General features: G+C 43.4%; 1 protein-coding gene across 2 annotated transcripts; it reads left to right on the forward strand.

Annotated features, from left to right (window-relative positions):
* Positions 1-6,503: 6,503 nt before the first annotated feature.
* On the forward strand, positions 6,504-12,215 carry GNGT1 (G protein subunit gamma transducin 1). Of its 2 annotated transcripts, XM_078664413.1 has the most exons (3): positions 6,504-6,572; positions 6,687-6,785; positions 11,751-12,213. In XM_078664413.1, the coding sequence occupies exons 2-3, from the start codon at positions 6,690-6,692 to the stop codon at positions 11,874-11,876; spliced, it is 222 nt and encodes a 73-aa protein (XP_078520539.1). In that variant the 5' UTR covers positions 6,504-6,572; positions 6,687-6,689; the 3' UTR covers positions 11,877-12,213. The 2 variants fall into 2 exon arrangements, with proteins under 2 accessions (XP_078520539.1, XP_078520538.1); XM_078664412.1 differs by lacking the exon at positions 6,504-6,572 and having other exon boundaries at positions 6,630-6,785; positions 11,751-12,215.
* The last annotated feature ends 1,661 nt before the right edge of the window (positions 12,216-13,876 follow it).

Consider the following 13,876-nt stretch of genomic DNA (forward strand, 5'->3'; position numbering starts at 1 on the left):
TATCGAAAATGGGCACCCAAGTGATCAAGAAATGTCTTAAATGTGGAGAAGAAAAAGCTAACAAGATCCACATGTTCTGGAGCTGCCCTGCTATTGCGTTATACTGTAGTAAAGTAGAAAGGGAATGGGCCTCTGAATCCTCCTCACCGGGCGCAGTCATTCAAATGGCCAAGTTAAAAGATCTCCTCTCTCCCAGCTTTAAATCGTTAGTACGATGATCCTGTACATCCTCAAATATAGAAGGCTGTACTTGCAATCACAATTAAGATCACTACCTACCTATTGTTGAAGGAAATTCGTATTAAATACAAAACGTATTTGGTTACCTCTAACACCAACTGTAGGAAAGTTCCCTTTTTATATTGTCACCTCCCACACTTTTTTCCCCAATGCTGATGGTTTTGACTCTGAAAATACTCTGGAGCCAGCTATCTAGGCCCAAGTCAATCAATCAATCAATCAATCGGGTTTTGCAGAGCGCAGTTGCATCAGCCATGAGGGTCTTGAGGTGCTGGGAGATCATGCTACCTGTTCTCCTACTGGTTGAACATCCAGGTCTTGAGGTGCTTCATAGACTGCTGAAGCAATGGTGATGCTCTGAGGCGCAAAGGGAGGTTGTTCCAGGCCTTAGCCGGCAGCTGGGAGAAGGAGCAGCCTCTGCTGTTCTTCCAGCTGATGAGTCGGGTGGCTGCTAGGGAGATGGATTCGGAACAGATTTTCCTGGTGGGTTGGTGGAATTTCACTTGTTTGCTGCGGTACGCCAGTCCTTCGCTGTGTAGTGCCTTGTAAGCGTTGGTGAACAGCTTGAACTGGCATCTCTGCATGACTGGTAGCCAGTGGAGTTTTCAATGGTGAGGGGTGATGTTTGTAAGTCTTGGGAGGTTAAAGATGAGTCTGGCTTCTGTGTTTTCGCTAGTCTGGAGTTTCCTCATTAGCTGGGTGGTGAATTCTAGGTAGAGGGAGTTCCTGTAGTCGAGTCTGCCGCTGACGAGAGCCTGTGTGACTCTTCATCTGGTGCTGGGTGGGGGCAATCTGAAGACCTTCCTTAGCATTCGGAGGGTGAGTACGCAAGCGGAGGAAATGGCACTGACCTGCTTCTTCATGGATAGCTGGCTCTTGAGGATGATGCCGAGGTTGCAGGTGTGTTTGGTGGGGTTTGGGAGTTGAACTCAGCTCAAATGGCAACCATTTGTTATTCCAGAGGGTGTCCTTGCCTTTCCCGAAGATGAGTACTTCAGTCTTGTCGGAGTTGAGTTTGAGACAGTTGTTGTTCATCCAGGTGGCCACGTCTTTCATGGATCTTTGGAACTTGTCCTTGGTGGTCGTTGGGTCATTTGTCAGGGAGAGAATGAGTTGGGTGTCATCAGCATAGGAGATGATGTTGAGCCCATGGCTCTTGACTATGTTGGCCAGAGGTTGGGCAGAGGTTTCATGTAAATGTAGAAAAGGTTGGGCTTAGGGATAAGCCTTGAAGTACACTGCAGGTGATGTTCTTAGGGAGCGATCGACTTGAAGGTTGCTCCTTGGATTCCAATCTGGTGGAGTCTGTTGATCAGTGTTTGGTGGGATCTAGTGTTGAAAACTGCTGGGAGGTCAAGAAGAATGAGGGTTGCTAATTCTCTGTGGTCTAGCAGCATTCTGATGTCGTCCGTGCTTGCGACTAGAGCTATTTTGGTGCTGTGGCATGCTCTGAAGCTGGGTTGTGAAGGGTCCAGAAGGTTGTTGTTCTCCAGATGTCAGCTGAACTGGATGGTGATAACAATCTTGATTACCTTGGCTGGGAAAGGTAGCAGCAAGATGGGTTGATAGTTCTCAGGTTCTCTTGGGTCCGCAAATGGCTTCTTCAGCAACAGCTTCATGTCAGCATGTTTCCATTTCTGGGGGAACTGGGCTGTGGTGATCGAGGAGTTGAGGACCTTGGTAAGTTCTCTCCTGATGGGTTGATTGCCAAGGCTGGATGTGTGGTGGGGCAGGAGTCTGCTGGTGCTCCGGAGCAGATGGATCTCATTATGAATGCCTTTTACTTCTAAATGAGGGTGTTCTACAAGGTGAGCTGGTGTTGGTGTGCATCATTGAAAGAAGCTAAACACAAGGGTCTTTCATATTGAGTATTGTTGCCTAGTGGTAGCTTAAGTCCTTTCTGCCTGCATTATTGCAAATATGCATAGCGTTCGTATGGTAATCTTAGCACCAGAATACCCATTGGGTGACAGAGCGCTATACAAATCCTACATACAATACAATACAATACATTGGCGTGATGCGGATGAAGCTGCCCTCAACGGGGGATTGGGGTGCGACGTCTCGGTAGTTGACGAATTTGAGGTGAAAAAAGTCAGCGAGGGTGTCGCAGAGGGCTTGCAAGGGTGTGATGTTCTTTTTGGTAGCCATGGGGTTGGTGAACGCCTTAACTATTTTGAAGAGTTACTTGCTGTTGTTGGAGCAGTCCTTGATGCGAGTGGCTAGGGCACTCTTCTTGGTGTTCTTCAAGAGGTGGTGGTATCGATTGAGGGTGTCTTTGAAGGGTTTTCAGTCCTTGTGGGTCTTACTGGCATGCCATCTTCTTTCCTTGTGTCTGCACTCGCATTACTGGGTTTTCAGTTCTGCCGTAAACCAGTTGGGGTGTCATGTTCATTTCTTGGGGTTTGTGGGTTTCTTTGGTGCGACTTCGTCAGCTCTTGCCATAATCCAATTAATGGAATTGTACACCGCTTGTTCTGTGTCTTCGTTGGTGGTGGATTGAGGGATTTGGTCCATTGTTGCTCTGATTCTTTTGACCAGCTGCACTGTGTCTCGTTGGTGGTCAGGCAGGGGTCTTGCAGAGTTCCAAGATGATGAAGTGGATGCAGTCCGAGGCCAGTACTCTCTCCCTAAAAGATGATGTATATGAAATGGTAAGTCAGTTGGCAAGGAATTTAACCCCTTTATAAGTGTCTGATAAGCGATACCAGGGCATGGGAGTTAAAGGGGTCACCAGGGATTGCAGCACTGATTGTGCCTCCCTGAGCGACCCAAGTTGAGAGATGACAGCAGGCCTGCCTTCGCAGACTGCAGGGGCAGGCCAAACTACTCCAACTCGACTTTGCCCTCACCATGAGTAGCAAGGTCAAAGCATTATTTTTAATATATGTAAGTCAACCCGAAGGAAGGCCTCCTAACCCAGGAGGCAGGGTGTATTGTATTAAAGGTGTGGACACATAAGTGCAAGCCTAGATGTTGCTATAGTAACCTCTTTCTATTAGGGCTAGTATAAGTGTTCAAGGGACCAAAGAATAACATGGGCTGGCACCCGGGAACGCTGAGGTTGCCAGATCTATTACGGTCTCACTGAAATTTGTCATGTTTGGTATCAAACAACTTGTCTCTTCAAGCCTGACATGTTCCCCATGTCAGATTTGATGTGACATGCACCCAAGTGGCTACCTTAGAGTTTGCTCACCTGGTTGTCCCAGCGTTTCTAGTGCCCTGACTGACAGCAGGCAGCTGCTGTCACCAGGACAGGTACCTGACCCCCTGCCAGGAAGTGTGAACACTCCTAGGAGTCAGAAACAACAGCCTGCCTGGGTGGGAGGTGTCACCTCCCTCCCTGACAGGGTGGTTAGTGAAGTGGCACATCAAGGCGGTGAGCTTCAAAGCTCTCACCGCCTCTGATTTGCAGCCAGCCCCCCTCTCAAGAGAGGAAATGGTCATTCTCCTGCCCCCAGGCACAGCTGAACCAGAGCAGGCATAAAAATTAGGTTGTCAGGAGGCACACACCACCAGAAACCTAGCCACATCCCTAGGGTGGGCAACCGGGTCTGTACAGCTGTGGATGGGTTCTGCAAATTTTAAGAGTGGCAGAATAGAGGGTTCTGGAGAGAAAAGGTCAGACACATCCCTGGGTGTGGACACCCTAGGGGAGGATTAGCCTCTGGGGCTAGTAACCCACTGGCTACTTGCACTCACACCCCTAACACCCATAAATCCTGAATTTAAGGTGCACTCCTACCACCAGAACCTCAGATCTGCCTGAATTACATCCAGAGACAAAGAGAGACCCTAGTCGGTGACTCCAGGACCTCCACAACAGTGGGGGCTCACCGAGGGAGTGCTGCAGGCGGTGTGGCAGGGCGGGGGAGAGGCAGGGTGGGGGGTAGTGGACTCACAGCGGAACGGAGCTAAGTAAGTAAATAAATAAAACAATTTACATTGCGTCCGATGCATCGTGAAATTGGCAAAGCAGCGCGCGCAATGTAAATTGTTTCTTTTATTTATTTACTTACTTAACTCCGTTCCAATGTAAGTCTGAGTCCACTACCCCCCACCCTGCCCCTCCCCCGCCGCTCCGCCCGCAGCACTCCTTCGGCGAGCATCCACTGCTCCACAAAGCAAAGACGCAATAACGTGCACCTGTGCCAACCACCCTGCATCTCCCAGTTTAGAGACCAGTTCCAAAAGAAAAGAGAACCACTCTGCAAGCCAAAGGCAACTCCAAAACTCCCTTGGACTAGAGGTTCTAGTCCTCTGCAGCCCACAGGTAAAGTATGCTCCCGGAACCAAAGAATCACTTGCTGTTGGATCCGCCAAGGGATCACCCTAAAGTAAATAGTCTAGAGTATTTCGGGAAATGTAGTCCTGACATTCAGCAAGTTTCAGGCAGCTACTGTTTTCCCCCGGACTCCAGGACCTTGTAGTGCTCAAAAGCTGTGTTTACTACTTCAAAGGCCAAAGGGGTGGCCAATCGGGCAACCCCTACCTTCTTTAGACGCTGCACCTCGATTGAATCCTGCAGCATCCTCAACCAACCACCTCAATGGGCCCGTTGTCGTGATTTTGCAATCTTTTCCTCACCCGCACCGTCCAAGCAGCAAATCTAGCAACGGCTGCTCCAGCTTTCAGCACCAGGGATAGTCAAGACAAATCTGCACCCAGACACTACGAACCAGCTAAAATCCAACGGACTATCAGAACCTATGTCCTGAGACCTGCATCACCTTACCCCTCAGCGGTTTCCACGGGACTTAATCTGCAAGTGGCCAAATGTTACTATTGTATTTTCCCATTGACCGCAAAGTTATTGTTTTGCAAAAGTTAAGTGCACTTTATTTATTTTTACCTTAAAAATTCATAACTCCAGTTACACCCATCTGAATGTCTTTGTTTTGGTGTCTAAAATGATATAAAAAACTGCTCTATTTTTATAAATTGGTGTCAGGTTTCTTTTGAGGTGTGTTAGTTACTTATTTTCCATGTTGGCCCTCTGAAATGCTGAACACATGTTCCTCTAGTAAAGCCTGATTTCTCTGTGCCACACTACCAGGACTGAGCTAGAGATGGTAGTGTGAATGCAAAGGACCTATTTGGGGTAACGAGAAGGTATTGCACAGTGAAGCCTAACCAGCCTCAGTGCCTACACTGACATAGGGTGAAAACTGTATATTTTACACCTTCTGTTGTGTACTACCTTGGACTATGCAAAGCTCTCCATCACCTGTGGTGTTGTCCGCTCTATTAAAACAAATACTAAATAAATAAAGCTGCACTTGTTTCTCTATTTTTGCCTCACATGATTGTACTTTTACAGGCAACACACTTGCACATTCCTCTTGAGTGTTTGATATTGCTTTCTCTGTGAACTCGTTATCCATTTACTTTTTTTTTCAGTCCGCGTCACCTTTTTCCGCTTCATCATTCACCTCATTTCATGAGCTATTGATCGCCACGTTTCACTGTGTGCCATTGACTATCTTGAAGTGTCTTATTAAGTTTATGTTTTGAAACTGCCCTCACTGTATTCCCTGCAGTGAAGTACATATTACATTATCTATTGTGTATACCTGAACATAAACTCTGACGCCACCATGCATTCTGTGACAACTGGTCTTTTAAACAAAATCATTGAAGGTCCACCTTCTGCTTAAATCCCTTCAATGAGGTAATACATCGGGTATGACTACAGATACAAAGACTTTTAAAACAAGGGAAATGATAACCCAAAAAGGAATTACATATTTTATAATGTCATTAAATATATTTGTATAATAATACCTGATAGAAGTACGTTTTGCCACAAGTCTGTTTTCTTCACACAGTTTTTCAAGCCTACTAAAATAATGTAACTGTGTAGCGTGATAGTTTGTCACTCAACTCTTATTTATATGGGACAATTAGGCACTTAAAATCAAGGGCATCTCACACATGTATCTCCTCAGTGTTAATACCAGATTAGCTCTGTCTGATATTAATTGGATGAATCGGTAAAACTGCTCTGACCTCAATTTTACTTGTATCCATTGGTGCATCAGGTATCACAGAAAGCTTAAAGTACAGCTGCACAAAAAGAGTTGCATTAAAAGAGAAAACAATATTTAATATTGCCCTTTATGGTTTGGTTTCGGCAGATAAAATATACATGCATTTTGTGAAGCAGCATCTTAGAGTAGTGGATCTAATCAGATTAGTCTAGATTAGAGGGATTACTTTAAAACAGAGTGAGCTGCTATTGTGAGAGGGCGTTGGGAGGCAGGCGAGGCTGCTGTTGGTGGGGAAGTTGCCACTTCAGGGAATCCGGACTCCGGGCCACTGAACCGACAGTAAGTCCATGTCCTTGGAGAACTTAATGGAGGGACTCTCCATATTTTGTCTAAGGCATGTCTGGTACCCGCAAAACTTCATCCGCATACGGTGTCCCTTTTTTTCCCCACCAGAGAATGCCGGTGATCAACATAGAAGATCTCACGGACAAGGATAAACTAAAAATGGAGGTGGAGCAGCTGAAGAAGGAGGTGAAGTTGGAGAGGGCGCTGGTAAGTGCTTCCAGTACGGCACAGATCTTAGGGACTATGTTTATAGGGGTGGTTATCTCTCCCACTTGTTGTTCCAGCCCTCCCACAATGCATTATGTTAGCTGCAGTTCAGTTCACTCACACCTTAGTCATTTTGAATTCACTTTACTCGCCTTTTAAGATGAGGCAACACACCGTAAGTATTGTCATATATCATAAACCCTAAAGTTATTTTACAACCATTACGGAAATAAGGATCTTTGTGTGTGCGAACTAAATGGGAATTTTATTTAAAGGGTAGCAGCATTAATCAATCAAACAAATATAGAACTAAGTGGAATAATGTTGCACCTGTCTCACAGTCTGTCATTCCTGAAGACGGTGCTGTGCATGCCGGCTTTACTCGACCCTAGGCCACTGCCTTCCATAAGGATATTCATATGGTTTGGTGGCAGCTAAAATAATATGGGGGGGTTTAAGTTGAAGACGTCATCTTGGCTCCCATACATACGAGTGACTAAACATGTTGAGTATTTTTAGGTGAATAACGTACATATGAGGCTGCCAAAACAGTTGCATTTCTCTCTCAAAGCCAGATGCAACCGGTAACTAGAATTGCCTACTAATTATAAACGTTTTGAGCTATGTCATTTCCCAGATCGTAGTATCTGGTTCGGAAATGCAATGTATTCCTGCTAATCTGGGGGCGGAGGAGATCTGAGAATTGCCTTTGAACAGAAGGATGTAGTTGCATGCAGAGAAGTGGCAAGTAGAAAGCCAGGCCAAGCAGTAGCTTTTGCCACTCTAGTGCCTTTCCTCCCTGCCTAAACAATTGTTAGTTGTAGGACAGACGTGAACACGTGTAGCACTCTGGCTAGCGTCAAGAGAAGCAATTCCTCATCAGACATTGTGTCCTAGATTGCAAATATAGATTTGCATCTGTGATGAATACTCTCTTCATTGCAATGCCGGTCTTTTTATATTTCAAATTTCACGTTGTCACAGACTTCGAATAACAGAGTGTCTGCGGGTGAAAGCGTAGGGAAAATAGGAAGCTATTTACACAGCTTCCTCACTCAATACAACTATTATTATATAATATCTACTGCAGAGCACGCTTGGAGGAGCGCCTAGGCAGATTGAACTGTGAAGAACGACGTTTTAATAGGAAACAGTCTTTCTCAATAAAACCATTCTACCCTAGAGGAATCGTCTTTAAAGCACGAACGACGCCCGGTAGGAAAAACATATTTGTAAATAAAGTAGCACCTATTCGAAAATCTGAACACTGCAAGATAGAGCCTACCAGCACACAAGCACAAGAACTTTATTATATATTAGTATTTATGAGCACGAATTTAGCTTGTTGAGGGTTGGGAAACAATCTACAAGATCGTGTACCTGAAGCAGTGATTACACAAATATATTTCACACGTTGCATGTCTCACTTTTAGACACAGTGGGATAAAGTGACTTGCCCATATTCACACCGTGTCGAGCCAAGCGCCAAGGCCGGGATTCATACCTAGTGCCCCCGGTTCCCAGATCGCAGCTGTAACCTCTTATGGCCTGATTCACAAAGGCAAACTTAGGCTTTTTGAGTAAGTTTACTATTTTTGTGGTATTCACAAACTACGTGTTTAATTTTACTAACAGTAATGTTTTGATTGTGCGGTCAGGGCGGGGAAATCCACATTTAAAAAGATAGGACAGGCCTATCTTTGTATGCACAGTCTACTCCATGAGTCTGGAGTCTCCACAGTCGTAAAATTACTATTAGTAAAATTAAACTTGTGGTTTGTAAATAACAGAACATAGTAAACTTACATCAATCAGGCCCTAGATCTTATACATGTTTCTCTTACGTTATTACAATTTGAGAATCAGCTACATGTATGGATATGCCCAGAATCACACAATGTATTGTTAAGTTCTGAAGCCAGGATTAGTCAGCAACCACTAGACCACAGCTCTTAGTCGAAATATCTACTTACTAAGCCTGGTATATTTCCATTCAGTGAGCACCGTGTTTACCTTTCACCAATATGCTTCAATAGGATGTGCTGATCCAAGTTTTTCAACCAGTTTCTAAATTCTAAAAGCAAAGAGGGACTTTAAGTCTAAAATCAATCTAAGAGACGTCTTTAAAAAAAATTCCTGAGTGCTGTGGTGATGCATTATGGGTACATTTGTAAGCCCTATTTACTTCCAACTAAATAATGAAATATAATTGTGACTCGTTTAAGAGTGATGAGTACACTTGCACTGAATGAGCCAAATGGAACCAGCGAGAGGGTGCTCTTCTAAAGCCACCAAAGCTTAACGAGCTGCATCTGGGCACTGTTCCAGCTCCCCTACGAAGAAAGTGTACATCAGTGACAGTAAGTATCCTGTTTCTTAAAAATGAACTAAATGGCTGCTTTGTTTGCTATGTGCATGCAAATGAAAAGGATGGCCCTCTCTTTAATCCTGAAAATGTGGGCTCCCAAATTCTGTCAGAATTGTCGGACATCTGTTATATTGAGAAGTAATTTGCATAAATATTGTTTTGATGTATGTATTTGGTAATATGGCTGACACTTCAAACCTAATTGTCTGTAGGCATTCTAGCTGCACTATCAAAACCAAATACATTACAGCTCACATATACAGCAACATATCAATGCATTTGCATAGTCCAGTTTGGAGTTTCTGGAGGTTTTTACATGCTTTTGTGATGCATTTGACTAGCGAAAGGCAGAGGTTCCTCGAGGTGAAAAAGATTAACAATCCGCTGATCCAATGTGTGGATGGACCCTCTGAGAACCGCCACTGTCCTAGCTCCATACTTCATCTATTTGGGTTCATTCAGGCTGCCACTTCTTCTGCCCTTGTTTATGGACTAGGAAGCGTTCTCCTGGGTCTTTTACGTGCAGATCCTCCAGTGTGGCTTATACATACGAGTGGAATTGAAGACACCTAGCTCTTACAAGTACACACAATGACTTAAAGAAACGTTAAACAAAAGTAACTGTGGTGATCTCTGAAGTAGGCACCCACACTCAACCCTAATTTGAGATAAATAAAACTCACCAGGCTTTAGACTCTGAGTTAGGCTAGTTAGATACTGACCAAACCACAATTAAAAGGCAAAATAACAGCTTTCTAGAATTTAAAATTCCACACTAAGGCATGCACTTGCTGTTTTACTCAACTTTCTTCTCTGACAATTTTATATTATTGTCAAGAAATAGGAAATATGCTTAACATAGTCATTCTAACGCAATTTCTGCTTTCAGATACGAAGAAAGCATTTAAATTAGTTAGCTATGGAGTGGATTTGATCCATCGCCCTCTTTAGAGTCAATGTAAAACTTGCTAAAAAAAATCTCTCGCCTAAAAGCAACGAATACAAAAGGTAAAATATACTATGCTCCATATATTCAAAGAATGTAATGGCATTTAACATAATAGGTTGCTGAAGTAATGTCTTAGAACAAATGTACCTTGTAGATACACACCCTTTCAGCAACATTTTTTTTTTACTGCAGATTAGGTAAAGCACAGCAGAAAATAAATGTATTTCCCTAAATAACCTAAACCCTAGAGCGTTTTAGTAAAACCATGGCAATTAAGTGTGCAATAAAGTACCAATTATACCTGAGCCCACAACAACCTTTAATAATGCTGGCCTTGTTCGTGAAGGTAAGATGAACATAAAAATGTCTTCTCATCTATATGTAGCAGGAGCAAATGGTTCCACCCCAGAATCACAGTACAAGGGTAAACAGTGAGTAGGCACCTTTTCAATGGGAATGCCAACATTTTAGATTGTATAAAATTGGTGTCCAAAGTAGGCCAAGGAGGGCCAGATTCAAGCAGGAGCTACATATCTACATAAAATAACATTTCACATAACGAATTTGAACTTATGAACTTAGGACCATATGCACATAGACTTCTGTTTGCTATTTCCTAATCACAGACAGCTACGTTCAACAGTGTCTCAGACACTGTTTGTGATTCATAATGGGTCGCAAATTAACCTGCCTCATCAATATTCATAAAGCAGGTCGCAAATCGCAGCCATTGGGAATGGCTACAATCACAGGGACGGGGGCCTGCTGGGGACAGCAGACAGACCACCATGTCTGTGATTGCTTTTTTAATCAAGCGTAAAAAAAAAATCTTTGTAATGTAGCCTGTTTTCCTTTAAAGAAAATGGGCAGACCTTACAAAAATAAAAATGAACGTTTTCTTTTAATTTTTAAGAGTAGGCAGTGGTCCACAGACCACTGCCTGCTCTTAAAAATGTTTTCACCCACATTCACAGAGGGGAAGGGATTCCTTGTAGACCCAATCCCATTTGCAAATGGGTTACCACATCCTCTACGGAGCCGGTAAGTTCTGAATGTTTTGCTATCGTATTCCGTTTGCAAAACATTCATACATACCAGAGCTATTCGGAATTAGGAAGGAACACCCTAAACATGCCCCATCCTAAAACCGAATTGCAAAATGCGATTCAGTAACAAGTTACCAAGTCGCATTTTGGCTTTTGTACATGGCAAAATGCATTCTACTGGTCGCAAACTGCTCATTGCAGTTTGTAAATGGTAAAATGCCTTTTACCGGCGCGAACGGCACAATAGGCAGTTTGCGACCAGTAAAATGTATCATACATCTGGCCCATGATGTTTATCCCAAAAATGTGACATGGATCCTGCCCCCTTGGACACATATTAAATAACAACTGTGACTGTTTTCAGACTATTTCCCAAAGTGATATAATATTCTAAGCGTAGTGTGACACCATGAATAATATCTGTATGGGCTGTGCAATTTTTATAATTTTTTATTTTTGCTCTTTTTTTAGCGCAATTGAGCCATTTTTGGCCTTCGCCACTTTTGGTCTGCGTCATGGTAGTTTTATGATTTTATGTTATTATTAGACACATCAATTATCACATGGTCTGATTAACCCAAAATGTTTCGCCCCTTTTCCAGGTATCTAAAATGTGTGAAGAAATAAAGACATATATTGAGGGACAATCTGGGGAAGATCCACTGTTGAAAGGCATTCCCGAAGACAAGAACCCCTTCAAAGAGAAAGGAGGCTGCATAATTGCATAGATAACTTCCTGGACAAGCACCGGCTTCATCTTCATTAAAATAGATAATGCCAGATCCAACAGATCCTACAAATCCCCAGAGTGGATTATGCAAGAACTGCATCAAACAAAACCAAAGCGAAAACCTAATGAAGAATCCCGAAGCTCTTGGTACAAACGTATAATACTATGTAACAACATCCTACCTACTGAAGCTCACTGTCGAAGAGGACACGTTTTGCTTGTGAACAAGTCTTTCATTTTAGTATCCAATCATATACTTTAGCTCCTTATGCTGTCGTTCAAAGTCTTTTAATAAAACATGTCTATAAAACCCTCGCTTGCTAATACTTCACAAACAGAAAGACTAACCATTGTTGTTGTGTTACTGCACCAGGGCCAGTCTATGGCATGGCTGATGTGGAGATTATCCCAAAATATATACAGAGCTCCCAAGCTATTGCGGTCCAGGAATGTGTAACTCATCCAGATCAGGTTTTTGAAGTGACCAGAACTACAAGCGTCTCCATGCAAAGGAAAAACTTAACTGACTGCCGTAGCTGAACCTGGGAATATAAAGAGCTCCTAATACTGCAAACAAGCATTTGCAATTGAATAGGTCTCGCATTTACGCAAGTTTGAGCTATTGGCATTGTAAAGACAATGCCTTTTATATATGGTTTGTTTTTTGAAACATAAATAAAAGGCAGAGTCATTTACAATGGTAAACTCTCGCAAATTTGAGACCTCTTGCATTCCAAATGCTTATTAGTAAAAGCGCCCTATGCTGCGCTTTCACTTTAATGGTGGACATGCCCCTTTCTTTAGACGACCTGAGTCTAAAGAAAGGTGTGTGGCCGCCATTAAAGTGAAAGTGCGGTATGGGGACCTTTACAGAAAAATCATTTGTTTAGTTGTCGAACACATGTTTTTTGGGGGAAAAGCATCCCATGCCGCGCTTTGACTTTAGTGTCGGCCACGCCCCTTTCATTAGATGCAGCTTGCGTAAAGAAAGGTGCGCAGTCCCCATTAAAGTTAAAGCGCAGTATGGGGTGCTTTATAAAAACACATTTGTTTGCAAGTTGACAAACAAATGTATTTTTTTTGGTAAAAGCGCCCCATGCCGCGCTTACACTTTAATGTCTGCCACGCCCCTTTCGTAAGACGTGGCTCGTCGAAAGAAAGGTGGCGTCACCATTACAGTAAAAGCACTGTATGGGGCGCTGTTAAAAATAAAAAGCATTTGTTAAGCAGCATAGCGCGTGTAGAAGTGCCACACTGTGCAAGGAGCATTTTTGAAAGATAAAGTGCAGCGTCCATGATTGGAGCCATGCTGACATGAAAACAGGGTGGGTATGGGACAGCCTCTTGTGCCTGCAAAAGCAGCTAGATTGAAAACATTAATGAAAATAGTGCTCAGAGACTGTAGCTAAAACAGACTGTGTAACAACACAAGTAAAAATCCATCCTCATGAAAGGTTACAAATGCATTTTTTATACAAAGGGAACCGAGAGCTATTTAGGTAGGTCCAGCATACAGGTTCCTAATGATACATGTAAGTCAAAAGGTATGCAGTTTCTTAGAGAGAGGGAAAATTCAGGTATTTCTAAAAAGTGCCCTCACACACCCTAGAGGATGCCATGCTTTATCATTAGGCCTGCTCCTTGTCGGGCCAGCGCTAGAATGCCCGACAGGCACCCGCGAAGAGGCTCTTTGGCAAAGATCTTTTTATGAAGAAGCTATATGGTGTGTGTGGGTGTGTGGGCTTGGGTAGTGCACTGAGTGCGTGGGTGAATTATTTAAAATAGGTCTAGGACAACCGTATCTAATAATTTTATTCCTGGGGGCACTAGCCTAATTAAGAGAGAGTGGCTCTGAGTAGATGTAATGGTCTTACAGGGCCTGTGTGGTGTATATGGTCGACATGTTTCTGGTCTGACGGGGCGTGTGGCAAAGCACTTCGTTGCTCGGAAAACAGAGTGGCGCAGAGCAAGGGTAGGAGTCAAGCTAGTTGCTGCACC

This window comes from Lissotriton helveticus, chromosome 10 (assembly GCF_964261635.1).
Source record: "Lissotriton helveticus chromosome 10, aLisHel1.1, whole genome shotgun sequence".
NCBI classification, from domain to species: Eukaryota; Metazoa; Chordata; class Amphibia; order Caudata; family Salamandridae; genus Lissotriton; species Lissotriton helveticus.